Here is a 10525-nt window from a genome sequence, read left to right on the forward strand (position 1 = left end):
AACTCTTTCTATCTTTCTTTCTTTCTTTCTTTTTTTTAACTTACTCATAAATCTATATTCAATATAATAATATTAATAATATAATATTATTCTAATAAAATAACTTAATCTATAAGAAAAACTACTTTAACACATTTAATATATTTACCAACTATTACACATGTTATATCATACATTCACACACATGACACTTAGGGTCTAATTGCTAGATTAGTCCCTTTACTAATCTTTAATCTATAATTAAACTTTTATACCGTATGCAATTTAGTCCTTTAAACTAAATTCAAGCTACTTCACTTAATTAAACACTAAATAACCATTCAACTATAATTCATAAATATTTCTAATAAATATTCATGAATTAATTTCACGGAAACAGTACTCAAGACTCAATTTCCGATACCGTAACTTTCGGTTCATTACATCTGTTCTTTCTCTTCTTTTTTCCTCTCTTTATTTCATATCTATTTACTTTATTTTAATTTGTTTTCTATTTAATTAATTAATAAATATAAAATATCTATTTAATAGCAAATGTATATATTACAATTGTATCCCATATCCACCCTACATTTGTCTTGATCTAATCTATTTCATAACATAATATAATTAATAATTTTAATAATAATAAAATCTAATAAATATCTTTTACTAATTAATAATACATATAAAATATCTTTTCGCTAATTGTATATAAATAATACAAATGTAATTATTTAAATTAATACACTTGTCTTTTCTTAATTTATTTCATAATATAATAATAATAATAATAATAATAATAATAATAATAATAATAATAACCATTTCATACCATAAGCTAGATCATATGCATATCATCTTCTAAGCTTTGCCATTCACATTTGCATTATATATACCAAAACTTTACAAACAATCATTCGTTACATAAGGCCAAAGCTCATCATTTTTCATTCATCCCCAAATTGTAGAGCACTACTCTGATCAACATACTCCAACCATTAAGAATAATCTATCCAAGCATATGAAATTTTGATTGTGTTGGTAAAAGTTGAGGTTTTGGGATATTAAGTTAGTATAACTTTGTGAAAAATATGTGTAGTAAAATTTTTAGAAAATATTTCTTCAACCTCACCGTACCTTTAATGGAATACCTTTAGTGGAGGAAAATCACCTCCCTAGGGTACAAATTTCTCAATGTGACGTGCAATAGCCTCCATTGAAAGGGAGTAATCTCATTTTTCCTCATCAACTTTCTTTTAAATTTTAATTATTAATTTTATTATATTATTTTAATATAAATATAATTTTAAATAATATAATTTGTGTAAACAATAAATATAATTTGAATATATTTTATTAATCAATAAAAATATATTTTTGAAGTTATTCTTTTAATAAATTTTTAATGCAAGTGTAATTTATAATTATGATCTAACATAAATATTTTTAATATAAATATAGTTTTAGACAAAAATTTAATTTTTATTGTAATTATATATATTAATTTAATGATTATTTTTCACTTTCATCTCGCCATCATTGCTGTACTTTAATTCAAACATATTTTACTCTTAATTTTAATTTCATAGCTAAAGTAATTAATCTCATCATCATTGCTTGTTTACATGTGAAAAAAGAACATAACTTTTTGTTGCATTGTTTATATTTGTTAATATATGGTAGTATAACATTCTTATTCTTGGATGAAATATTGTATTGCCATATTGAGAATAAATCTACAAGCAAATATTGTAACTTTTAAAATAAACACATAATTAATTTGATGTTATAGTTCACTTATGTGTAGTTAATGTATAAAATAAGTTCATATAAAAGATTCTATTCAATTCACAATATGAGTGTAGCTGAAAGTGAGGGTGAATCTGATTCTTAAAATTGACATATTGCTATTATTTGATAATGTTCCTTTATGATATTTTCTTTATTAGCCAAAGATAAATCAATTGTCAACAATTGGCACCCTCTTGGAATTGATATAATGGTCACAACATGGTAGATATCTAAAAAGTGAATCAATGGTAGAAATTACAAAATTTACTTTTATAATTAAAAAAAATATGTTTTAGAAATAATCACATTATTTGCCCTATATATATATGTGTGTGTGTGTGTGTGTCAATGCCATTTGCTAGTTAGTTAGCTAGCAACTAACATATTGGGGCTACAACCTCCATTCAATCAATTGCTAGCTATATTTTTGTCGTTATAATGAACCGTAAGCCTCATGTTGCAGTGCTGCCAAATCTTGGGCTTGGGCATCTCATCCCTCAGTTGGAGTTTGCTAAGCGCTTGGTGGTTCACCATGGTATCCAGGTCAGCTTACTCCTTATTACCACCAATGAACCCTCGCCTGCACAGGACCAACTCCTTTCCTCTTCTCACCTCCCTCTTGATCTCCACATCGTCCCACTTCCTCCCGTCGAGGTCGATAAAAATATCATCAATGACGGTGATGTTCTAGTTCTAACCCGACTCTGTGTTATTACAGACCACAGTCTTCGATCTCTCAAGTCAGTCCTCATTGCCTTAGGTAAACCAAATGCTCTAGTTACTGACATATTCGCTACACAAGCCTTTGATGTTTGTAAAGAATTGTTGATTCCTACTTACGTGTATGTTACTACCTCTGTTGCTTTCTTTGCCTTCATGTTATATTTGCCAAAGCTTGATAGTGATGTTAATTATGAATTCATTGATCTTCCTGAACCGATTCAGGTCCCGGGTTGTAGTCCTATACGAACCCAGGACCTGTTAGACCAGGCTCGGAACAGGAAAATTGATGAGTACAAATGGTTGTTGCATCATTTTAGTAGGTTGCCATTAGCCTCTGGTATATTTGTCAATTCCTGGAAGGATCTTGAACCTGTGTCAATCAAAAGTATAAAAGAGAACCCCTTCTTCAAGCAGATACCAACGCCTCCTATTCATCCCATTGGACCCATTATCAAGCAAGAAGAAACACTAAGCGTAATTGATGTAGAATGTCTAAAGTGGTTGGATAAGCAGCCACTTGATTCTGTTATCTTCGTGACATTTGGCAGTGGTGGGACTTTGTCATTCGAGCAACAAACTGAGTTGGCATGGGGTTTAGAACTTAGCCAACAAAGATTCATATGGGTGGTGAGGAAGCCAACGGATTCCACTGGTGCAGGTACATTTTTCAATGCTGGAGAAACGAATGAGAATGACCCCAAAGTTTATTTGCCTGAAGGGTTCTTGGATAGGACTCAAGGTATGGGATTTGTGGTGTCATCATGGGCTCCACAAGTTACCATACTTGGCCACCATTCTACAGGTGGATTCTTATCTCATTGCGGCTGGAACTCAGTATTGGAAAGCATTGTTCATGGTGTGCCATTAGTCACATGGCCTCTTTACGCCGAGCAAAAAATGAATTCAACAATGCTAGTGGAGGATATTGGAATGGCTATCAAGCCAAAAATGGAGGCAGGGCAGCAGACCATTGTTGGACGAAAAGAGATAGAGAAAGTGGTGAGGATGGTGATGGAGGGTGAAGAAGGGAAGGTTATTAGGAGTAGGGTTAAGGAACTGAAAGAAAGTGCTACCAAAGCACTGGATTCTAGTGGATCCTCTTATGAGTCACTTTCTTGTGTTGCCGACTATTGGAAGACTAACCATAACTAGTCAACGAAACCATTAGACACAAAGAAAAAGGAACATCTTCTTGCAATCAACATAAAATGTTCCTTGTTCCATGTTGTTTGATATATATATGGTTGATGGCCCAAAGGGACATATTTTACCACCTAGCATAATAAATAAATGTCCACTTCGGTTGGTTTTATTATTTGGATATTCCTAACCATAATTTGCGTGCCATTGTAGTATGAATTTTGATTTTATGTAATGTTATAACTATAATTTGAATTTAATCTAATTTTTATAAATTATTAACACAATTATTGATGTAACATCATTTTATATTTATATATTTTATGCACAAATGATTATATTTAACCCATATAAATTGATGTATTTATTTCTTTAAATATGCATGGTTGAGTCAAAATTAAAAGTCCATGTATATTTTTGAACCACGACCAAAATTTCATGTGTATAATTGCATCAAATAAAATTCATGTATCAAATTACACATTAAATTAAATTCCATGTTTAATTTTTAAAATTCATCTCCGCAAAAGACCATTAATGACTAATAAAGTGAAAATTTAGGCTAATTTATGGTATTAGTTTTATACTTTGATAAAATTATAAATTTAGTCCTTATACTTTAATTTGATCAATTTTAATTCATTTACTTTTCAATATTTAAAATTTTAGTCCTAATCCAAACAATAGTAGTTAGATCCATTTAGTTAAATTTAATTGCTAGTCCTATACTAAGCTTATACGTATAAATTTGGTTAATATTCTTCAATTGAATCATTTTAGAACCCTATACTTTTTCAAAATTTGAAATTTCAGTCTTGAAGCAAATGACCATCATTAATCCATTAACTAGATTTTTAGTGAGTAATATGTGAAAATAACAAATTGACGTGACATTACACATATAATAATATGTTTAATAATTATCATTTAATGAGGACTAGAATTTTAAAATTAAAAGCACAATGATTAAATTTACAACTTTCACAAACTATATAAAATAATAGGAGACTTGATTAATTAAACTGAAAATATATGAAGCAACTTAGAAAAGTAAAAGAAGAAGACCTCCTACATCCCCATATATTTAAAGCTAAGGAAGTCGATTCTGTTGAACCTTCCTTCTCTGTTAATATTACGACATAATTAAATACTAATTTAGGCAAAAGAATATTAAAACACACAAAAATAGACTAATTGAAAATGAAAATAGTAATTTAATTTGTATTAAAAACAAATTCCATGTCAATTTAATTAACTACTCATTCAAAATTTAATTTTTATTTTTTATTTTGAATTGTTAGAAAATAAAAGTAATAACTTATTTTTTTAAAACCCTCCCTTGTCTTTTCTCTTGCATGTTTTTATAAAAAAATATTAATATTATTATTATTTCACGAGTGTTTTGTACAAGTATTGTTAATAATTTAATAATACAGAGCCTATGAAAATGAAACTCGGGATATTTGAATTGAATTTAACAAAATAGAAAATAGTCATCAGTGGGCTACTGGGTTTCTTCTGTACATTTGATTGCGTGCTTGATATCCAAATGAGTCCTCTCACTCCCAATTGGGCTTATGCTTTTCTCCATAGCATTTATACTTGCGCTCTCATAACATATATAATAATAACAAATTAGATCGACACATGAATAGTTCTCCAAGAATTGACAGATTAAATTTCATTACATTCTGAGGGATAATAATAAAGTTAATGATCAACTAACTAAGATGAGTGGCAACAGAGTTAATTGCTTGATTATAGTTGAGGATCCACCGTTTTCTGCGCGAAATCTATTGGAGGAGGATATCTATTAATCAAGAATAACTGATAGTAGAAAATGTTAAGTTCACTTGTTTAGGTATGTTCTAAGCTATTCTTATACTAAATAATAATAATAATAATAATAATAATAAATAGGGTGAGAAATAATACTAGTAATAAAAAAAAGTTAGAAATAATTGAGGGTGATGAATTTGAAAAAAAAAGAAAAGTCAAGAATCAAATGCGACAATTTCTTTTGGAACTCGGAGGAACATTCATAGAAAATTCTCATCATAAATAGATTTTTCTCTCTTTCAAAAATAAAACTCATGGAATCAAATCTTTGTATACTTTTACATTATTATAATATAGGCTTCCACCTCAAGAAAATTAAGGGGGAAATGTCAATGATCTCATTTGGATTTCCGAGTGATTAATGATTTAAGTAATGTATTATGAACTTCATTTCAAGTGCCAGCTTTTACTACAATTATGTCGACCTGAATCGCATTGGGTTTTGACAATGTTATTTATTTATTTATTTATTCCCAGTACAAAAACAATTTCAAATGGATTTAATTATGCCCCATTGCCATCTTAATATATATATATATATGGCATGTTTGCATTATTCTACTGAAGCTCAACCAAAGATCACATTCATTACCAAACCCCTTGAATAATAATAATGACCTCAATCTTGATGTATTATTGTAAAGTCCCCCCCCCCCCCCTTGCATGTTTTGAAGTGATTAGTCAAGATTCATGACCTGCGCTCTGCATCAGTGCAGAACCATGTGCACATTACCACATTCTTGGACATTCATAGCCCCTCACCTCTCTTTCCTGATGGAAGAGATTACATCATCTCCACAACCAGCCTAGCTAGCTGGCTCCATGTTTTTTGTCTCATTTAATTTAACTTTATATTTATATAGTTTCCAATTTCCAACTTGTTTGCCCTTGCCAAAAAAACCAAACCCATTTTCTTAAACTATGAATTGTCCGTAAACAAACCTTACTAAATTAATGTTTAAATCAACACAATTTATTGGGCAAAAAGAAAAGAAGATTTCAAATCATCTCTGCCTCCTTATCCTCTTACAACAACTTACTGGTTCGATACCTAATTGCTGGTTTGCATCATGTCAATAATGAATCTTCGAAGATTAAGACTTCTAATCTTATATATATATATATATATTCTTTAGTGTTGTAGTTCCAATTTAAGATCCAAAACCAAACTCATCAGTTAAGATCATCTTTCATGGACATGTGTTTTTTAAGGTAGATAGGCACAAAAGTGTACCAACATGTTATGTTATAAAAGGGACAAACTACGTCTTTTATTTAATGGACAAATCACGAAATAGTAACCAATTAGGCTGTTTCTTTGCATACCTAATTACTTACTATTTCTCCTTATCCCAATCTATGATGAAATGAAGCCTAATTTGTCAAGAAAATCAACATTGAGATATTTTGGGGAAAGCAACAACACCACATAAAGGCTATTAAGGTCTAAAGAGCTAAACATGAATCAATAAATATAAAAACAGAAGAAATTGACAGTTATTTCATATTTTTTTCTTGGACGAAATGTATTACACCTAATTTCAGCTTTCTTCAGCCTTTTTGTCTTGTAATATACAATTCAACTTTTACAACTTGCTACTACAGCGGTACAGCCCCTCCATGTCCCCCCCTCCCCTTTTCTTTTTCTTCCTACACCGTCTTTAACATTCACAAAGCTCCAAAAACAAAAAAAGAAGGGGAAAAAAAAAAAAGAAAAAAAAAGGGAAATTAATTAGGTGATGTTACAAAGCATCAATTACCCTTTGTTTCTTGCTGCACTCTAATTCTAAAAGCTCCATTTCTCTAGTCCTTTTCCCATTACATCCACCAGCTAGACCAACATTTTCACTGCCAGGCATTTTAAATATGTTGACCCCAAATAGCCTGACCATTTGAACCGGGTTCTCCAAACCAGAACCCAACCCGGTTCTTGCCTTCCAGTCAATGTACAGCTGCTTCTCCGTCCCTGTTGATCTCTGGAAGCTAACAATGTCACTGGCTTTCAGGTTCTTCTCCTTAACAAAGCGGCTCCACCCTTTTGTTAGGACATAACTCTGGCTACTGTTCCAATAGGAATACCTAAACCTCCAAACTTTGCCGGTCACATCTTCGAAGTTCAAAAGAACTCCTTTGGAAGAAGCACTCCCGCTTTGCAAAGGAAAGTACTTCTCCGCATGTTGCTTAGGTATCACAAGCCGGTTCAACTTCCCTACATCGCTTGGGGTCACAGCTTTCTCGAAGAGTTGTTCACGTGCTTTGAGCTCAAAGCCTAAGGTGCCAAAACCATCCTCCTTTCTGACAATACGTTTCCCATTCCCATCGAAACCATAGCTTCTCCGACTCTGCTCAAGCTCATCATTGTAGGTATGCTTACGCAACATGTCCACGATTTCAGCCTTGGAATGCGAATTGAGGAAGGCAATTTGGATGTCATCATCCTCCATTTCGTGGAGGTGTTTGAAGTTAGTGACAGCGTCACGACCCCTAAACCTTTGAGCTGCTATGTCATAGGCTTTGGCCGCCTCATCTTCTTCATTGAAAGTGCCAAGCCAAACACGTTGGTGCTTCTCGTATATCTGAGCACCCCATCGACCGTTGGGTTGAGGAACGACACCTTTGTACTTGGAAGAAGGGAGCTTTCTTGATTCGGCTTCGACCCCAGATTCAGAATCCACAATCACGCTGGTTCCACTCCCAACGCGGTAGAGGGAGTCAGGAGATTTGGTGAGCTGAGGCAAAGGTGAAATATTTGATGGGGCAATGGATACGGATATGGAATCACTAGTTGTGCTTTCATCTATGCTGCTTCCATCCATTTTTTTTTCTTTTGCTTTTGAGTTGTATGCAGAGGATGTTGTTGTTGTTGTTGTAGTAGTAGTAGTAGAACAAGGGCTGTTAATTTGTTGTTTGTGTTGTTTTGACCAAAAAAAGGTACAACAAAGAGAGGTGTGAGTTGGGTTTGTTTGAAGGTTTGTGGTGTGATGTGTTGTGTATATATAGGGGATAGATAAGTGTTGTGAGATAAATTATATTAAATCAGTCGTATTGGTTAATTTGACAAAAAAAAAACAGAGAAGAAATAAAAGAGATAATAAATCCATAGGGTTTTTATGGTAAGAGAGAGTAAATATATAAGGAGATGTGGGGGGTCAACCCGAGGAGGGGAGGAAGGGATGTGGTAAGGAAGTAGGAAGATTCATTTCATGGGGGGTGGGGACAGAGACGGGAGAAAAATTAAAAATAGATATTTATGGGAGAAAATAGTTGGAATTGGAGTGGGAGGGAAAGGGGAGGAGAGAAAGAGGGAAGATAACAGTATGCGGATGTTGTGGGCTGTGTATGGTGAGGTGGGACCCCACTGAGCAAGTTGATGGGGTTCACATGACTGTGGACCGTGTATTAGTTAAGTTCATCCCCCCTGAGCTTTGGTGCTGACCAGTGACCACCCCGGGATCAGCATGGCATAATGCCCTATTTTTTCTCCATCTGTTTATATTACACTACATTATTATTATGGAAATTGATTATAATCTTATCTGCTGCTGCGGGTTTCATAAAACTTGCGTTGTTGTATTATTTGGGGTTGGCTTTTTATTACAACCAATAAGAATGAAGATAAACATCTGAGTTCTTGAGTTCCACTAGGATGGGTAGTGGGCCCATCTGGATTTGGAAGCAAGGGTTTGGATGGATAGACATTGAAGACAAAGGCAGGCGGGCAGCAGGCTCAGCCAACAAGAAAATTCTCATAAAGTATTACCTGGCTTTATACTGGTTCGACCCAAGCTTTGGTTTGTCTTTATTGGCTAGGTTCTTCACCTTGCTATCTTCCAAACAACCCATCCCACCCCTCCCTTCACTTCCTAGTTCCCTCATTATTATAATTATCATTATTATCCAACCAATCCCAAGTGGGTTTCCCTTGTCTCTTTTACCCTTTCCTTGTTCATGCACTACAATAATGCAATACCAAAACAACCTCTTATATACCATCAACTATTCCCATTTCATATTCCTATCCTCAATGTTTAAATCTAACCAGTTTTCAAATCTTACTAATTTCAAAATCAAAATGGACACAACCGTTGATTATTACTACTTAAATATAGTAAGGGTTTGTTTATTGTTGAGTTTAAAAGGTATTTTTGAAAATTTTGATAGTGCTTTATTATTGGTGCTCATAAATGCATTTCAGAAGAAAAATTTATTTTAAATATGATATTGTAAAGTAGAATATTTAATTAAAATATTTTTCTAAAAGTTAAAGTTTTAACTTGAAATTTAATTTGAAAAAGCTATTTATTTATTAAAATTTTTAAATTACATCATGATTCAAATTAAAAAAAAATACTTTTTAAGCATATCTAAATAGAGCATAACATGTCTTAGGGTTAGGAATGAAGGAGTGAAGATGAAAGAAAATGGTGTGTACTAACTATTGTACGGAGTAGTTCTGATCCTAAGAAGGAGGATGAAGTTACAACCACAAAACCAAGCGGTGGAGACGGTGGGTCTCTAGGTTTTGGCTTTTGGTTAGGGTACAGGGTCCTACCTACCCTCAGATTCCTCTTTGATTTTTCTTAATTCATTTTACTATTATTATTGTTACATATAGATAATAAATATATATAGGAGACAGTAGTAGACCGAGGAATTGCGGATTAACATGGAAATTGGATCCTCTTTTACGTGGAAAATATGTCGTGGTTTGTAAGTTTTAAATTTGTTTAATTTATATAAAGAAAATGAAAAAGAAAAAGACACAGACGAGAATTTTCTACGATAGAAATATAGAACAAAAAGTACGGAAAAATGAAAGTAAAAAATCCATGAATATTTATACATCTTTTGAAAAATATATACAAGTATCGTTTGATATTACATACCAAATAATTTTATTTTTAAATATGATGATTAAGTGATGATTAAAGGAAAAGTAGTGGTATTATTGATGTGTCAGACGACATCGACGGGTATTAATGCGATCAACTTATTTTTATATATAATTTTTAATTTAAATTATTTTTTTAATTAATTATATGAAAAAATC

General features: G+C 32.3%; 2 protein-coding genes across 2 annotated transcripts; one reads left to right on the forward strand and one right to left on the reverse strand.

Annotated features, from left to right (window-relative positions):
• Positions 1 to 2121: 2121 nt before the first annotated feature.
• Positions 2122 to 3896, forward strand: LOC108481190 (hydroquinone glucosyltransferase-like). The gene has a single exon (XM_017784353.2). The coding sequence runs from the start codon at positions 2212 to 2214 to the stop codon at positions 3646 to 3648; it is 1437 nt and encodes a 478-aa protein (XP_017639842.1). The 5' UTR covers positions 2122 to 2211; the 3' UTR covers positions 3649 to 3896.
• Positions 3897 to 6950: 3054 nt separating this feature from the next.
• On the reverse strand, positions 6951 to 9174 carry LOC108480468 (AP2/ERF and B3 domain-containing transcription factor RAV1). Its single transcript, XM_017783484.2, has one exon. The coding sequence runs from the start codon at positions 8289 to 8291 to the stop codon at positions 7218 to 7220; it is 1074 nt and encodes a 357-aa protein (XP_017638973.1). The 5' UTR covers positions 8292 to 9174; the 3' UTR covers positions 6951 to 7217.
• Between the last annotated feature and the right edge of the window lie 1351 nt (positions 9175 to 10525).

The sequence above is a fragment of the Gossypium arboreum genome, chromosome 12, assembly GCF_025698485.1.
Source record: "Gossypium arboreum isolate Shixiya-1 chromosome 12, ASM2569848v2, whole genome shotgun sequence".
NCBI lineage: Eukaryota > Viridiplantae > Streptophyta > Magnoliopsida > Malvales > Malvaceae > Gossypium > Gossypium arboreum.

Coding starts and splice junctions, on each gene's coding strand:
- LOC108481190 (XM_017784353.2), top strand. CDS start 2,212: ATGAACCGTAAGCCTCATGTTGCAGTGCTGCCAAATCTTGGGCTTGGG.
- LOC108480468 (XM_017783484.2), bottom strand. CDS start 8,291: ATGGATGGAAGCAGCATAGATGAAAGCACAACTAGTGATTCCATATCC.